The sequence below is a fragment of the Dysidea avara genome, chromosome 1 (genome assembly GCF_963678975.1).
Source record: "Dysidea avara chromosome 1, odDysAvar1.4, whole genome shotgun sequence".
In the NCBI taxonomy this organism is placed as follows: Eukaryota; Metazoa; Porifera; class Demospongiae; order Dictyoceratida; family Dysideidae; genus Dysidea; species Dysidea avara.
In genome coordinates this window covers 21385198-21403485 of record NC_089272.1, presented here as the reverse complement: position 1 = coordinate 21403485, position 18288 = coordinate 21385198, and the positions used below count along the sequence as shown (strand labels likewise).

Below are 18288 nucleotides of genomic sequence, written 5' to 3'. Positions count from 1 at the left end.
TATATGAACACCCTTTCCCCCAATTAGTTTGGATAATTAAGGTTCCACTGTATCATGAAAGTAAAATTAGCTAATGAAAACTGAATTAATTGGATATATCCTTGATGCTAACAAACAACAGAAAGAGACTTTACATGTAAAATAGCCTCCAGATACTATTTCAGGGCATTTATTTTCAAAAATTTCCCTGTGGGAGCATGCTCTCAGACTCCCCTACTTTGGATGCTACATGTGCTTATTCACATGAAGTTGAGTATCACGTGAAAGCAGATAATCTCTGATTTGTGACCCTATTTTTAAAAACCATACATTTTGGCACGTTGGTCAAATTTCTATTTCATAGCTACAATGAAGCACTGAGTGGTTATCTACCTTGTGTGATGCATTCCAAAGATATGGGTGATTTATTGTCTAATATATATGTTTTTGTATCAGTTTATAGTACTGTATAGTGATAAGGTGTGACAAATTAATGACAAATTAATGACAAATCACTTTGTTGACAAAGATTTACATTCCTACAATCTAAAATGGATAAAAAAGATCCTAATCATGTGTTCTGTGTGCCTTTCCTCATTGAATCGCTTGTATTATTGTCTAAAGACAAGAAAATGTTTGGCTTTAGGAATGAACAAATCACCCAATTCGCAAGTTAATTGGTGTCATGAAACTACTACATGGTTTGATATATTTGAGTATATCTCCTAGAAAAAGGGAAGCTATGGGTATGAAATTTCATAGCAAGAAGGCTGTATAGTTATGTTATCAAAATGTACAAAAATTAATTTTTAAAAATCTCTGAATGAGAATTCCCACAATTTTTGCATGTACCCAAATGTATGGTTTACCAAAATATGGATTTAAAGTTTAATCAGATCAATAAAAAGTACTGTGCATAATTATGATTTCCATTTTAGTCCATGGATGGCCTGACCACTTAAAATCTCAGCCAGCAAGACATAGATAATTACATACTTCTTATAGAATTCCACTGACTTTATTTACATGTGACATAAACTTGGTGGTGTGTCAAGTTAACATGTGATGCTTAGCTGTACACATACCACTGCATAGGGAATTCTATTGCTTAAGCCATGGGTATTTGGGAATTTGATTGTATTTAGGGTTCACTAAAAATACTCGTCCTGCTGCAAATAGCATTTTCATAGTCAGGGTGCTTCTTTTTTTTTAGCCTCTGTGTGTACCTGTATGTATGTATGTATGTATGTATGTATGTATGTATGTATGTATGTATGTATGTATGTATGTATGTATGTATGTATGTATGTATGTATGTATGTATGTATGTATGTATGTATGTATGTATGTATGTATGTATGTATGTATGTATGTATGTATGTATGTATCTGTGTATGTATGTGTATATAAGTTTGTAAGGCTGCATATATATATATATTCAAGTGGTTAGAGCACTGGCCTGGTAATCACAAGGTTACAGACTTGATGCTCTATGATGCCCAATTGCTGTGTTGTTTCCCTGAGTGAGAAATTTTACTTATATTGCTTCAGTCTATCTGGCTGCCTAATGGAGATGTGGTGTCCTGGTGTCAACTAGGGAAGCAAATGCCCAACTGTCCTTGTCTTCCTTAATAATTATGAAAACTTTGGGTTCTGCAACCTCTATCTCTGAGCCTCCTACTCCAATGGATTTACTTGTAAGTGTCTGAGTATTGCACAGATATCTTTGTGCTGGCTCATCTGGTGGTCAGTAGCTGCAGTTTTGCACAGCTGCCAGAGGTTTTGTGTATGTGTATATACTTACAGTACATGTGTATGCCTGTATGTATGTGAGCCCAGGGGAGCACAAACAAATTCCAAATAGTGTATCACTGTGTATACGTATGTAAAAAATGTCTAGGCAGACATATAAGTATTCCACTTTCTATGATTACTACTTTGTAAGGATTATTGTAGCCCCTTGCAAGAACCCATGTTGTAACCCTGGTTTGTTATAAAAGTTCTTAATATTTTGTGTTATCGTCTATATACATAAGTAATGTGAAAGGTACAGTATTGACAGTAATGGTGTGTATTGTATATAGGTATATTTTCTGTAAAGAAATACTCATGTTTAAGTGTGTGTGTGTGTGTGTGTGTGTGTGTGTGTGTGTGTGCATGTGTGCGGGCATGTGAGTGTGAATACTGTGTAATTATGTGTGTGCATGTACACTTTACATCTTTATATTGTGCATGCCATCAAACAGGTATTTCAAGATGTCGTTAAGCATAGCAGTTGCTTTATTATTGATAACGCAATATTCGTGGTGTATTCCACTGGATCAATTTTATCCTTTTGGCACTGCTGAAGGTGATCTGATGTTACCTAACTCAGAATTTTCAAGGTTCATATCATCTGATAGATTTTCATTTTTTGGAGTCTCAAGAAGTTTCTTCTATGTATGTTCTGTAAAGACCAATATTGCATATACTTAGCCATACAGTATATTAATTAAAAACAGAGTGTTTGTTTGTTTGTTGATGTCTTGATTGCTGGTTCTTATATTATGCATACTGTAAGTATCTGATTTCTAACATGACACCCGAGTGTCACAGGCCCAAAGGCAGTGTGTTTACAAAACAAAATGGGCGTGTTATGACTGCCAGTTTTGTAGTATGGGGTGTGTGTAGATCAAAGATGGCCCACTTGTAACGTGGAAGGAGCAAGAAAACATTGAGTACTGTAACCAAGGAGCAATTTTACTGTCTTAGTAGCTAATTCATTGATAACTAGTTTGTTTGTGGGTGCATGGTGTATCATTGAGTCATTTAATCCAGCCATTGTACTGCTTTATATTTTAATCATTCCTGAACAGTGTAGGAATATAATAGTTTCAATGTTAGAGAATGAGTGTGTGGTGCGTATACAGTATCAATGATGGTTCAACCCAACAATCATTCTGATTCCCATTCATTGAGATAAGTAAGCACAAAGATGTCAATAGAGTGATATTGCTACTCATAGGCTTTGAATTCATTGCTTTGTATTGTGACTGTTGTGGTGGTGGTGCCAGTGCATGGTTTCTTTCATTCTGTAATTTGAACTGATTAGAGGCTAGATTACATAAAGGGACATGAATAAAATGTGGAACGGACTGGAGATAGACTTGCAAACAGACTGTCTCATTCAAGCCAAGCTGAACTATGGATTTCTAGTATAGCTTATAGTATCAACAATAATTTTTTGCACAAGCCTTTGAATGTAATTATAAAGCATGCTCAAGCCAATATAAGCTTGTACTTACCGCTGTCATTATAACATTCGATAATGTTTTCAAGTGGTAAATAGACATTTAAGGCACCAGTTCATTTGCAAATCTATTTCTGGTCCGTTTAACATTTTAGCCAGTTACAGTTAAAAGGAAGTATACTTAGCCATGTTACAGCCATTTGTTTACAACTGATTTGTGACACTAGTGGCAGCCTTTGATCCACCCATGTATCATACTACAAAAGCACATATTATATTGTATGTGTTGTAAATGTGTACATGTATTAATGTATTACTTCACATAGATGAACTCAAATGGCATCATAACATTTTCATTTATTAATGGTGATAATTTCCCTCCTCGTCCACTACCATTCAGTGGCTTTGGTTTCATTGCACCATACTGGTTTAATGCTAGCTTGTTTGTTGATGAGAATGACAAAGGTAGTGGTAGTGGTTTCCTCTTTGAAGATGATACTGAAAATAATGCCAGCACTGTTTATTATCGCAGTACTACCAATAGCTTTCTTCTTAAAAGGGCATCTACAGAAATAAGAAGGGTGTATCCCAATGCAGAGAGATTTAGTGCTACTAGTCTATTCATTGCAACTTGGGACATTGCTGAATGGGATTACTACTCAAATATGGTAATGAACTAACTGTCTTTGATGGTACATTTGACTACTGTATACTGTATTTTTACAGGACAATGTGTTTCAGTGCATCATTGTCATCAGTGGCACTGAAACGTTTGTGATATTTCATTATGTCGATAGTTTGTTTGAAACAATTGATGAAATTTTTGATGGAAACACAACAGTACAGGCAGGACTTAATGCAGGTGATGGTAGACGTTTTTTTGCCATTCCAGGATCAGGAACAGAGGATATTGTTAATATTTCCAATACAAGTAACATTGACATTCCTGGTGTTTGGATATTCCAAACAAATGAATTTTCTATTATAAATCCAAGTAAGTAAAATTTGCCTTAACTTTAACTTTACAGATTGTAAGATGAATGATATGTATTCAGTTGTAATGTTTAGATAGTTAATCATGTTGATTTTAAAAATCAGCTTAACAACTGCATGGTTATATAAGTGTATTTCCCTAAACTTTGTAGTTTTTGTAAAATTGTATTCATAAAGGTTTGACTGAATAATTATTGTTTATGATGATATCTGTATGTATGTTTGTTTGTAATTATTTTTGTTTGAGCCCATTCATAAAGGCTTACTTTACATACTGCAGTTACATGGTTGTGTTTGTTAAATAACTTGCTATGTATTTGTAGGTGATACTCCATCTGTTCTCGTTGAAATAACTACCATAAACACCCCAACAATTGACCAGCCACTGACACTGCAATGTAGTGCAGCCACCATGAGAGGGATTACTAGTAGAGTGGACATTATATGGAGAACTGGTGACACTCTAGTTAGAAGACAAAACGACATATTGGCCAGTAATGTTGGAACATTAGCAGCTTACAGGGACTCATTTCTTATCACATCATCATTGAGTATTGATGATATTGGTAGTACCTATGAGTGTGAGGTGGTGATAAATTCATTTCCAGCAATTACAGCTACAGAAAGTTTTACCATACCTATCCCACCAGCATCTGGTATGTGTAGATGTAGACAATGTTGTAAATATAATGACAGCTGAGCTGTGAAAAGTGCAAAGCTTCTAATAATGCACTCAATTTTAATTAACATATAGAACCTTACAAAGCTTTTGTTGCTTGAGATTAAACATTAATTGGTAAGGTAGTGTATAGAATGTTCTTTTGTAAGGTAGAAAATAAACAAGATGGATAGCTGGCAAGTTCCATGTGACTGCTCTAGCTATTAGTATATTTCAGTCATCTTGTTCTTGTTAGTCATGTTTGGTTTTCTTATCATTACCTCATCTGTAGTCAGATTTATATCCTTGATAAGTTTCTATATACATAATATAACTTGTCTTGTAAATGTGACAACAAGTCACTTCCTGTACCTCACTAGTTCTATATGTTATCTGTATCAAATGGAAACTCAATTGCCAGAGTTAAACATGTCTATGTAACCTTCAAATTTAAACATATTCAAACTATTTGTGTGTTACAAAACAAAAGAAACAGAAGACTACAATATGAAAAATTAGATGAACTTTGAATGTTGTACATTTTAGAGATAGTTGAGGGTTGAACTACCATGGAAAGAATCGTGCCCATGCCAAGAGAGTTTCCACAAAAATTATAACCTATGATCTGTTTCCATCCTAAAGTTTTTACAGATGGATGAAATCCTATTATGTATAATATGTAATTACAGAACCAAGTTAGAAAACTGTGCTTGTTGACTGCACAACACACTACCATGTGTGTTGATTATTATGGTCATTGCAGTGGTTGTTACATCCAACCAATGTTTTCTATACATGTAAATGCTATAGCACATTTTATTACATAGGTTAGTATAAAAGCATCTAAATTAAATGTTTTGATGTTTTTTAAGCCAGGCATGTACCCACAGCAGTCAGCTGTGGGCACATGCCTCCTTTCCTGAAATTGTTGTGTGTCTGTGTGCATGTATTTATGTATGCATGTGTCGTGAACAAGCTACACTAGGAATAGTGTATGCTTTTGAGTTAAAAGAGGGTATATGTTCTATGAACACATATGAAAATAATGAGGCTTTGTCTAGTTTTCATTAGAATACAATAAGCAAGTTCTAAAAGAAGTGAGAAGATTCTTCTGTGTGTAATTTGCAGTTTAAAGTGGGTTTTTTCAAGTTACACTTCTTTAATTATGCATAGCTACGTAATTGATCAATTACAAAATACTTGGTGGATTGCAAATAATGTGTTATTATTAATGCAAAACAAATCTAGCAATTAATTTAATAGCATGGTGTGTATCATTTCTAAATTTTACGTTCATCAAAGGATTCAGTGCAGGAACTTCAACCCCTGGTTGTAGAAGTAACACAATATTAAATTAACTTACAATGTATGAGAAAGTTACTGCTTTGAACTAGAGGTTGAAGTTCCTGCACTTGAACTCAAACAACATGTATGAAGGCATAGTGATGGTTTAATTATACTATACAGAATCCTGACAAGCATGAAATTTGTGTATGTAATCAAATGTTTACATATGTGGGATAGCACTTAATATACTTGTGCACACATACAGTACACCTGTAGCTATACATAGATACAGTAAGTACACATATGGCTTAAGTTTAATTATAAGTACTGTATACTTTCTGTGTATGGCTTCATGATAATACCATTTCTTTTGTAGAATGTAGATGTTCACCCAATGCACCACTAGATTTGGTGTTTGTTATTGATGACTCTGGAAGCATTGGAAGATCTCGATTTCAGCTAATTAGGGAGTTCACTGCTAACATAGTAGCTGATGTTGTAGGCTCTTCTCCTCAAAGTAGAGTGGGAGTTATTCTGTTTGAAAGTTTTGCCCGTATACAATTTGATCTCAGAGACCACACCAGTTTAGGCACACTGTTACCAGCTATTAATCCTGGCTTACCTTACAATGGAGGAGGAACTGATACTGCAAGGGCATTGAGATTGTTACTGTCAAGTTCCCAAAATGGAATATTGGGAATTAGAAGTGGAGTTCCTAATGTAGCAATTGTTATAACTGATGGAAGATCTAACAGTCGATCAGCAACCCTATCAGCTGCAGCTTCACTACATGCTACAAACCTATTTGATGTTTTTGCTGTTGGAGTTGATGGTGCTGACATATCAGAACTCAATGCAATTGCTAGTGATCCAGAATTTGTTTTCTTTTCAAATCAGTTCAACAGCAATGGGCTTAGACTGTTGCAGGAAAGCATTATAGAAAATCTTTGTTCAGGTTTGTTCACTGTAGTTAGTGCATTCATGTATTGTGACAAGCAAACTATAAACTGAATATTTTGTTTACATTTGTGTAGGTAGTGCAGGTGGTCCAATAATCTCTTTCAAACCAAGTGGTTTTCTACAAAATACTAAAGGACAGAGACAAGATTTAATCTGCTCTATTACTGTACCACCTGAAGTTGATCCTGACACTGTTGAATTGGAGTGGTTGAATGCTGACAACATAACCACTGATGATGGCAGAATAACTATCATCTCAGCTGATAACTCCACCAGTTTAAACAGCAGCACTTTATCTACAACTCTTCGGTTTGATCCTTTGTTTGAAGATGACCAGGGTAGCTACTCCTGCTACTCAGTAGTAAATGACACATTGAAGTTTCAGACAATAGAGTTGACAAATTTCAGATGTAAGTGTAATGCTACAGTCACATTAAAGCAAGTACAGAGTATTTTGGTATGTATTAAATTATTGATACCTTATATTCTGCAGTGCCAAACCCAGTTGTGCTGGTCACTACACTTGATGATCAAGTTTTGGGTGATCCATTAACACTGGACTGTACAGTTATTACTGTGATAGGAATCAGTAGTGCTGTAGATATTATATGGAGTGTTGATGGTAAGACAGTGAGAATAGTTAATGATACTTCAGCCACCATCAGCAACAATTCTGCAATCTACACTGATTCACTTGTACTACCTGAACTAACTGTACTTGATAATGGTAGAACGTACCAGTGTACAGTTGTAATTAATAAAAATCCTCCAACCAACTCTAGTGGAAGCATGATGTTGGACTTTCCTGGTAAGCTATATATTTGGATTGTATAGTTAGAACCAAGCTAGGGGTGTCAGAGTAAAAGTGAAAGTGGTAAGACTCAGTCTGGGGCATGCCCCTTCCCAGAAAAAATTGAAATTGTTCACTGATATGCTATTTGGAGGCACTCTGGGCTGTAGCACTGAGTGCAAGGTGCTTGGCTAGCTAGCTAGCTAGCTACCTAACAGATGTTCAGTGATTAATCCAACAAGTGAATGTGTTACAATATAACACTCTCAATAGCATCTTGACGTATTATTTTGAAATATGTCAAGTGCTTGGACAATAGAATTAGTATTACCCTTGTTTGTCAAGATCCCTTGAGAAAATCTGTAATACTGATCTGATTGGCTAAAATAGTGTAGTATGTTTCTATTGGAACTACATGTCTGGTTTGACAACTAGTGTTACCGAAGTGATAGATGCCCCATAGCATAAAACAATGGTTGTTTAGCAATGGTTGCTAGGTAACTGTTGCTAAGGTAAACATCACTTTTGGACCATAGGAATGCGACTTCTATGCAATGGTGGCTAAATGTGATTGGTCTTTTGTAGTGGTTATTTTTTGAGCTTAGTAACAGTTGCTATGGTTGTTGGATTAATTTGTAATAGGATGGATGGCTGTGGTATTTAGGATTAATAGCTCTTGCATTGTAAACAGGAAAGAAATAGTGCTCAGCTTCTATTTTACTCCTTCCTGTTTACAATGTTTGCACTATTGATCCCAAATACCACAACCATCTGTCCAATTACATAAACAAAACTGGAAAATGACCATAAAGCACCTCCTGTTTAACTTTTACTTTTTGATTAGGAGTGTAATTAATGTTTCCAAAGCAGCTACAAAGAGAACCAAAATCAAGGCTTATAACGGTAATTATTTTTAGAGGAATATAGTATGGACTAAGTTGACAGTGAAAGACAGGTTAGATAAGTGTTGTTTCTGTACATTATTGCCATTAAATAACACCAAGTATTGCATGTTAGCTAACTAGTTTGAATTTTTAAAATTTCAGCCAAAACGTGGTGGGGCTCTGGCCTCACTGGTTGTACCTACTCTGATGACACCCTTGGTTTGAGCTTGAATGCACTCACACCATCTATTTGTGTGACTTTGTTACATGTGTGTCACTGTATAGTCATACTAAAAGTAGTCCATAAGTTTCTTGAATATTGAAGTGTTGAATGAATTGTTTTAGTTTTACACGTGTAAACTTGTGTGCGAAATAATTGTCCTTAGAAGCACACCACTCCTACAAAATGTTACACACAAAACTTACTATTCTGTCCATTCACTATACAGTTTAACTGCCTGCACAAACACACTGCAACAAATTTACTCTTGATGAAATCTTTCTCTACTTGTTGTGTAGAACTGTTGATTGTAGCGAAGCTTTTGTACAGTATGTTATTTTCTATCTCCCATGTATACAAGTAATAATGAATTGTAGACAACACGTTTAGCAAGATGGCAGTAATAATTGCTGGTACATACATATATGTTAGAAGTATTCTTGACCATGTATCAACATACAGATGGACAGTGTTGGGCCCTACTTTTAAAAAGTAATATATTACTTATTACTCGTTGCTGTCACTGTGATGAAATGTGTTACAGTTATATATTACTTCAATTTAAAAGTAAATTATTACATATTACACAATGTATAAAGATACTTCGTTAGATAATAATATTACAGTAACGCGCTAGTTAAGTAACGCATTAGTACTTTTTTAGGTAATAATATTACAGTAACGTGCTAGTTAAGTGACACGTTAGTACTTCGTTAGGTAATAATATTACAGTAACGAGTATAGTTAACGCTAATTTAGTAACACATTACTTATGTGAAGTAACTATCCGTTAGATATTACTGGCGTGAAAATGTAGTACATTATATTACTTTGTTACTGCATTAAGTAATAATATTATGTAAAGCATTACAAAAGTAGCACATTATTCCCTACACTGCAGATGAATACTATGGATTGCTGTTAAGGATATTTATCATTAGGCACTTCTCTTTTCTCTGTGTTGTAACTTGTATGTTTGTCTCCGTGTGGTTTTTTTGTGATTGCTTACTTGCATACATACTTGTATGATCAGTGTTTTGTTTGACACTGTATAGCTACATGTTGTCAGATTATGCATGTATGCAGAAAGGAATGGCCACACAGAGTCAATGAATCAACCAATATAATATGTACTGTACCTTATTTTTGGGCGCAAATACATTGCACAATTGTATTTTACTTCATAGCACCAGTATGTTTTAACACAAGTAGATGCGATGGAGAACCAATTGGCAATGACTCTCTATCATTTAATGACTCTACATCATTTAATGATTCCATATCATTCAATCAATGCTGCTTTGAACTTTCTGGTGTATCATATGCTTCAAATGGACAATGTTTACTGTGCCCCACAACAGGTACACACTGTAGTATGTATGCAGGTTATATTGTCAGTACTATGCATTTCATTTCAGATTGTTCTATTGAGGTGGTTAAAGATATAGTGTTTTTAATTGACACCACCAGCAGTATTGGAAGTTTTCGCTTTCAAAGGATAAGAGAATTTGTGGCAAATGTAACTACCAATTTGAAACTTATTTCTCCAGAAAGTATGGTTGGTGTGATACTGTTTGACAGGTTTACTCGTCTTCAGTTTAACCTTCAAAGACACGCCAGTTTGTCTACACTACTGCCGGCTATTAATCCAGGATTACCATATTTTAGGGGTTTTAACACTAACACAGCCAATGCACTGCAGTTTTTACTATCTAGTGCACAAAATGGGGTGTTGGGAATACGAAATGAAACATCTAACATTGCAATAGTCATCACTGATGGACGGTCTGATAATCAATTTCTTACACGATCTGCTGCAGCTGCACTTCATGCAGCAAATATATTTGATATTTATACTATTGGATTTGGTAGTGCTGACATATTTGAACTCCGTACCATTGCAAGTGATCCAAGATTTGTTTACTTTACAAATTTCTTTAGTGAATTTGCCCTGCAAGAAGTGAAAATGAATATAATAGATCAACTGTGCTCTGGTAAGAACACTGCACCAATAGTTTGCTATATATACAGTGTCAGTGTAACCATATTTTTCTGTAGTTCCTTCTCCTGGAATTTCATTACAGCCCAGTGGTTTTTTCTCTGGAACTATTGGACAAATGCAAGATCTTATCTGTTCAGTCACAATAACATCTGCTGTTGATCCTGATGTAGTGCAGCTGACTTGGTTGGACTCTGAGAACATTGTCACACCTGATAACAGGGTCACTCTTATACCAACCAATATTACTAGCAATGCATTCAGCTTCGCGTACACTACAGTACTTCAATTTGCTTATCTAATTGAAGGAGATGAAGGAAACTACACATGTGATCTTGTAGCAGATGAAATGTTTGAATCTCAAACTGTTCGGCTGCAGAATTTCAGAAGTATGTTTGTACATATACAGTATGTACAGTAACTTAACTAGAGAATTCAGAAAACATATGCATACTTTATGGTTTAAACATAAACTTGCTCAATGTAGTTGCCAGTATTGGCTTATGTACCTAATAAACAAATTCAAATTATCGACTGTACATATCCACCTTGCATGCCTTACATTGTTAATGTTTTCATGGTAATGGGTAATCACATGATGTGTACATCTGAATAAAATTATAAGTGTATATATAATTGAATGCTTAATGCAATAAAGACGAACAAATTATTGTGTGGTTTTAAGATTTTTGGCTATTATTAAAATTAACTCTTTCTTATACAGTACCATCCCCTGTTGTGGAGGTTACTACACTGAACACACCAACACTTGGTCAATCGACAACTTTACAATGTAATGCTTTTAGTGTGAGAGGAATTTCTAGTAGAGTGGATATAATATGGACTACTGGTAATACAACAGTGAGGAGAGTGGATGGAGTAATACCAAACATTACAAACACTTCAGCAATTTACAGTGATCTGTTAATCACCCAACCATTACGTATTCCTGATGATGGTAGAGTATACCAATGTACTGTGATCTTTAATACTTCTCCTAGAATTGTGAGGAATAGATTTATCATAGTGGACTTTCCAGGTGAGTATAGTATGCAAATCAGTTTCACTATTAGTATTCATATTATGTCTCTATATTCTACAGTTCCATCTTGCTACATCACAAGTGGTTGTAGTGGAGACCCACTCAATCAAACTATCACCTTCTCTGACTGCTGCACAAAGTTCTCTGGTGTGTCATATGACTTGGATAGTAGATGTCAACCATGTCCTATTAGTCCAAGTGAGTACTACTATGTATCATATATACATGGCCATTATCCAGTGATAAGTCAATCAGTAAAATAGGTCATGATCTGTAAACACCCTTACTTAACTTCAATTAATGTTAATATAAAAGTGTGTACTAATTTTCTTTTTATAGATTGCACCCTTGCAGCTGTTAAAGATGTGGTGTTTGTAATTGACACCACTAGCAGCATTGGATTCTCCAGGTTTCAGCTAGTCAGGGAGTTCACTGAGAACATTACTACTACTCTTAAAGCTAGTTCTCCTGAAAGTTTAGTGGGAGTAATTTTATTTGATGATTTTGCACGTCTTCAATTCAATATATCAAGACACACCAGCTTAAGTACTCTACTACCAGCTATTAATCCTGGCTTACCATATAATCGTGGCTTTAGTACTGATACAGCAAGGGCATTAGATTTTTTAAGAACTTCTGCACAATTTGGAAGTTTGCAATTACGAAATGAAATATCAAATGTTGCAATATTTATTACTGATGGGTTGTCTAGAAGTTCCTTTTCAACACGATCAGCAGCATTTCGACTTCATGCAACAAATATATTTGATGTTTATGCAGTTGGAATTGGTGGAAATAGTTTATCTGAACTCCACACAATAGCAAGTGACCCATCACTTGTTTTCTCTACAAGTTTTTTCAATAGTTTCAGTGCCCAGAGAATACTGGAAGAAGTGACTGAACAACTATGCTTCAGTAAGTAATTGTGTTGTATGTAAATAATTAGTTGTAGGATATTAACATGTTCTGCAAATGTCTGAATTAATAATGTATGCAGTAATGATTATGTTTAATTTGTAGCAACCACACCAAGGACATTCTTAGATCCTGATGTTTCACGAGGAATAATTGGAGAAGCAATTGATATAGTATGTACTGTAACAATTACTTCAACTGTTGATCCTAATTTGGTTAATCTCAATTGGGTGGAGATTACAAGTTCTAACAGGATCACAGTTATACCAACAGTTCTTACCACTGATGATTCCATTGGTAATACATACACTACCATTATTCGATTTGATTACCTAACGGAGGGAGATGAAGGGAACTACACATGTAACTTGATGATAGAAGATTCTACTGATTCAACTATTAGACTAGACTTAATCAGTGAGTACATGTAGAGTACATGATTTCCCTGATATAATTATATACCCAAGCTCAAGGGCCACAGGCCCAAGGGCTTTGTGTACACATCAGGAAAACCACATGGGCCCATGATATAACTGATATGTACCATGCTAATTACAGGCAAGAGCTCGTGAGTGATTAATCACCCAAGCCAATACGAGACCAAACTACTAAATCTATTAACTTGTAAAATCGATTGTGGGTCAGCAGCAATGACGTTGTGTTTATGTTTGTTAACATGAATGGGCAAATCCTAAGGGTATCATGGAAAAGTTCAATTAAGCAATTTTACAAGTATTTTAAAGCCGCTGCATCATTTTACAGACTGTTTACAACATTAACTAAATTATAGGGGTAAGCTTCGCTGTAGAGTGTTCATCTCGTGCTACTCAAAAAGTGGGTGTTTTCTGTATCCAAAAATATGGTGGACTGCTTGTGAATATGCTACATTCTCACCTTAACAACATTTTGCAACTCATATATAGGATGGCAAGGGTGACAAATTGCTTCCATCTGAATTCTGCAGGATGCAAAATTGGATGCATGGCTTTCGTCATGTGACCAATAATAAATTCTCACAATTGATTTTGGTCAAGTTTTTATATAAAGATATTGGTAATACTGCTTCCACATCAAGGCTATGATATGCTATATACAACCAGCCGTGGTTTAACTGTGGCCAGCTAGTATGTATTATGAAATTTGCCTTTGAAGTTAGGTGGCTTCATGGTACATATGTAATAGTTATACCATGGGCACGAGTACCTGTGGTATAACTTATGTTCTACTTTAGCATGTAGACTCACCTAATTAGCAAAATCTTTAGTTGCTATACCCTTCGTTTATATAGTGAACCAAGTAAGCTGTGATTGTGGGATTGAATTTTGCCAAACAAACTGTGATTGTGGGATTCAATTTTAATACATCAAACAGTAGTTTGATTTTATTATTGCTAATGTAGCAATTTTAAGAGACTAGTGTTAATTATGTTACTTTAATTGCTACATTTACAAAAGTAAAAAACAAACTACTGTTGATGTATTAAAATTGAATCCCACAATCACTGGTTGTTTGGCAGAATTCAATCCCACAATCACAGCTTGATTGATTCCCTATATAATAGAAGAGGATAACAGCATACATCAAAGAAATCTGATGATTTCTGGATATAGTGTGCGCTCCTATTTGGTGTGCAATGTCTCAGGCTAATGAGATATATGCACTAGTGGCAGTGCACTAGTGGCAGCGTGTATATCTCATTAAGGCAGTGTGTAACGAGCTATATGCACTGGTAGCAGTGCATATATCTCGTTAACATTTTGAGTCAGTACGTTATGTGATTATATGCATTGGCTTTCCTTTGATGTGAGGTGTGAAAGTGGTACATATACTGATATAACCATGTATTGATGGTACTATGACTACAAGTAGAAAATTGGATAATTATTAGTAAAATACAGTGAAACTTGTTTATTCCAGTTTGCTTTGGGCTTAAGTATTCAAGTTACACAGCTTCGGGTTTTTACAATGACCATACAGTTGGACATACAGGTTCCTAATTAAATAGGCTTCAGTAACCTGTTTCATATTGTACACCAAACTGATTATAGCGTGTCAGTGGCCAAAGTAGTACCCAACAAATGTTCAGCATGAGTGGAGCTATCCACGGCACACTCATAGTGCTGGCAGAGCACAATAATCCCTTAAATCACAATACTTTTGAGGATTTTCCTATCCTACTTTAATATTAGAGGTGGTAGCAGTAGGGTGGTGGGTGGGGGATAACTTATAAGGGCAAGAAAAAGATAAGTGAAGTTACAAGGCTTGATTTGAGGACAGTGGAGGCATTCGATCAACTGAGAGCACTTTGTTACATTTCCAGAAAACATCCAGCTGATTTCTGCTCTTTGAGCCATGTTGTAATAAACTGTTCCAATATAGCTGGAGAGGTATTAGGGCCTCGGATTGTCACCAGTTGATTTATGGGCTCCAGAAACAAGGGCACAGAAATTAGACCCAACAGAGTGCCAGAAGAATAGCAGTGAAAATCATTAGTGGAACAGCCCAGCTTACTTTTAGTGACACACAGTAAAAAATAATACATTTTGATTTTTGTGCATAAGGTACCTTCACTAATTTGGCCACATTTACAAAATGATTAATGAATGTTTCATTAAGTTACCAGCTCACTATTTAACACAGCCTGATAAATCATCCCCATTCATTATGTTCCTATTGGTTTAACCTTAAGGTCATCCTGGCATGGAGACATGTTATCTAAGAAACCGCTTCACCGCATGCACCAGTATAAAGGAATTTTCATACAGCAGTAAGTATCACTTTTTAGCTCAATATTCTGCCTTATACAGTCTTCAAAGTGCAACTTAATGCCAGAATAGACATAAACAGTTCATATAGCAATATGTCTTAAGAAATGGTGAAAGAATTCTATTGCTGTAAATTTTACAAGTCCATGCAAACGGCTAAGCTGTAAAAAGGTGTGACCTTCAGAAGCCTGTGTGAAAAGTGTTGTGAAAACAAAGTAAATGGAGCTGCAATGATGTCATTTTATAATGCACCTATAGCTATTATTTAAACTTGAATGGCATTAACATCACTGCAGCCATTTCTTTGCCAGCCACTTTAGATTTATACAACTTTTTCACCCAGGCTTTTGAAGGTTGCATCCTTTTTATAGCTTTGTTGTTTTTGCGTGGGTTGTAGTTCCTTAACCTTAATTAATCATGTTGATTCAAAAAGTAAGTAACTGCAGTTATATGGTAAGTAACTTGCTATTGTCCATATGTTGTTATTTTAATTATTTGTAGGTATTGATTCCTCTACATTTGTTGAAATCACTACCACTGATACTCCAACAATTGACCAGCCACTGACACTACAATGCAGTGCAGTCACTTTGAGAGGGATTACCAGTAGAGTGGACATTATATGGAGAACTGGCAACACTCAAGTGAGAAGACAAAGCAATGTATTACCCACAAACTTTGGAACACTTTCAGTTTACAATGACTCATTTCTTATAACATCATCATTGAGTATTGATGATATTGGTAGTACCTATGAGTGTGAGGTGGTGATAAATTCATTTCCAGCAATTACTTCTACAGCAACTTTTACTGTACCTATCCCATCAGCATCTGGTATGTGTAGGTATAGATGTATGTATGTATGTATAAATACATAATCGCCAAAACAGCTGAGCTGTAAAAAGGGTCAACCTTTAAAAATTATGCTGTTCGATTTGTTAAATAGAGTAATCACTTTTATGCTTTTAATTACAAGTACTGTAGCTATAAAGAATTTTAAGTTTAATTAGGGATCGTAGATAAAAAGTTGGGAAACAAGAGAGGTTACCTATACCTGTAGATATACTAGTGAACATTTAATCCTGATTCACCCTGAACTAGGGATTAAATGTTCACTAGATATCTGCAGGTGTAGGTGACCTCCCTTGTATCCCTACTTTTTCTATGATCCCTAATTGAGCTTAAAATTCATAATGTTTCCTTATACTTGTTTGTTCACTTTTTTGTAACATTATATGTAATTTATTGCAGCGCAATAAAATTAATTGAAGTTAACATGCCTTGGTGTGGGCATAGAATGGATACAGTGCAAACCTATGTACCATACCACAGTCAATGAAACCAGCATCCTTTAGTGATAAACTAGCCTTTTCGGGTAAAATAAATTTTCAGCAACACAGAATCCATGAGATGACTGCAGGCCCATTAGAGTGGCACTGTACATCAGCAAAGTAGCCCAGTGCTAGCACACAAACTGAAATTAATGCGTTTGTTCCAGGTAAAACATGAACCAATCTTGTAGGATACGTGAGACATTATGACATCATAATGATTCATTGTATAATAAACTGGCTTGACAGGTTTAAGATCACAAGGTCATGCCATAGCACATGGCATGTTCGTGGTTCGTGGGCAGAAAATTTTACCCTCCCTCCCACCCAAAATCATGCATTAAGTATATGTGCCAGTGTGTATATCGCTTTGTATGGTTGTCCACATATAAAGGTTCAACCTTTGTATGTATAACTTAGTTACATTGTTTGCTTGGTTATTGTGTGTCCAACTACTGATATTGAAATTAGATACACATGTATAGTTAAACAGCAACTGAGGACCAAGGGTAGGCAGTTGAAGTACTAATTATCTGTGCATGGCCAAACCAAATCCATTACTCTAAATTTAACTTATATGATTATTCATTGGTTGCTGCTATCACGTTGTGTTGCTATGAATACATGGTGCATTACTGCAATCTTGTACTAATTGGAAGACATATTTGCTTCATGGTTGATTGTAAATCCAGTTATGTATTGTGCCATATCCACAATGCTTGTCTACATAGCTTATGTAAAAGTTATTATGCCCCGCTCCAACAATTTTCTCAGTTGCCCTTTCCCCAAAGTACTTGTGTATAGATATCTGTATGAATGCTTTTTTGTGTTTTGTGCTGTTATGTATACTTTATGGCAATTGTGCAATGTTATATGGTAGATATTTGCATGAGTGTTTGTTTGTTTGGTGTTGTTGCGTGCACTTTTTGGCTTTGTGGAAAATGTTATTGTGGTTAGCATTAGGGCAAATGTAGGTAGGTGCAATGGAAGGGTGTGTATAGTTAGGAAAATATTGTCATGTATATTTTGTATGCATGCATATTAAGTACATGGTAAGTGGTGATTGCACCCTAGGGGTGTGCACTGTTCGAATATGCCTAGTGCACACCACCCGTGGTATTGCCACACCAATCAGCATGTTAACATAACTGATAAACCCATGCATACTGCTTAAAAAAAAGAATGGTGTCAGAGTTTATGTTTTCCTCTGAATATACCCCAGCTATCAATTACTGA

The 18288-nt window shown here is 35.4% G+C and overlaps 1 protein-coding gene across 1 annotated transcript in view; it reads left to right on the top strand.

The window, feature by feature from the left end:
• The first annotated feature begins 2203 nt into the window (after positions 1–2203).
• LOC136258879 (uncharacterized) overlaps positions 2204–18288 on the top strand; it is a 28940-nt gene continuing 12855 nt past the window's right edge. Inside the window, exons 1-15 of the mRNA XM_066052260.1 lie at positions 2204–2418; positions 3535–3876; positions 3935–4202; positions 4525–4857; positions 6523–7101; positions 7181–7516; positions 7600–7914; positions 10188–10361; positions 10419–10994; positions 11059–11388; positions 11724–12038; positions 12102–12239; positions 12381–12956; positions 13062–13373; positions 16223–16555. Coding sequence (XP_065908332.1) covers positions 2212–2418; positions 3535–3876; positions 3935–4202; positions 4525–4857; positions 6523–7101; positions 7181–7516; positions 7600–7914; positions 10188–10361; positions 10419–10994; positions 11059–11388; positions 11724–12038; positions 12102–12239; positions 12381–12956; positions 13062–13373; positions 16223–16555 — 5134 coding nt within the window. The 5' untranslated portion in view covers positions 2204–2211. The remainder of the gene's footprint in view (positions 2419–3534; positions 3877–3934; positions 4203–4524; positions 4858–6522; positions 7102–7180; positions 7517–7599; positions 7915–10187; positions 10362–10418; positions 10995–11058; positions 11389–11723; positions 12039–12101; positions 12240–12380; positions 12957–13061; positions 13374–16222; positions 16556–18288) is intronic.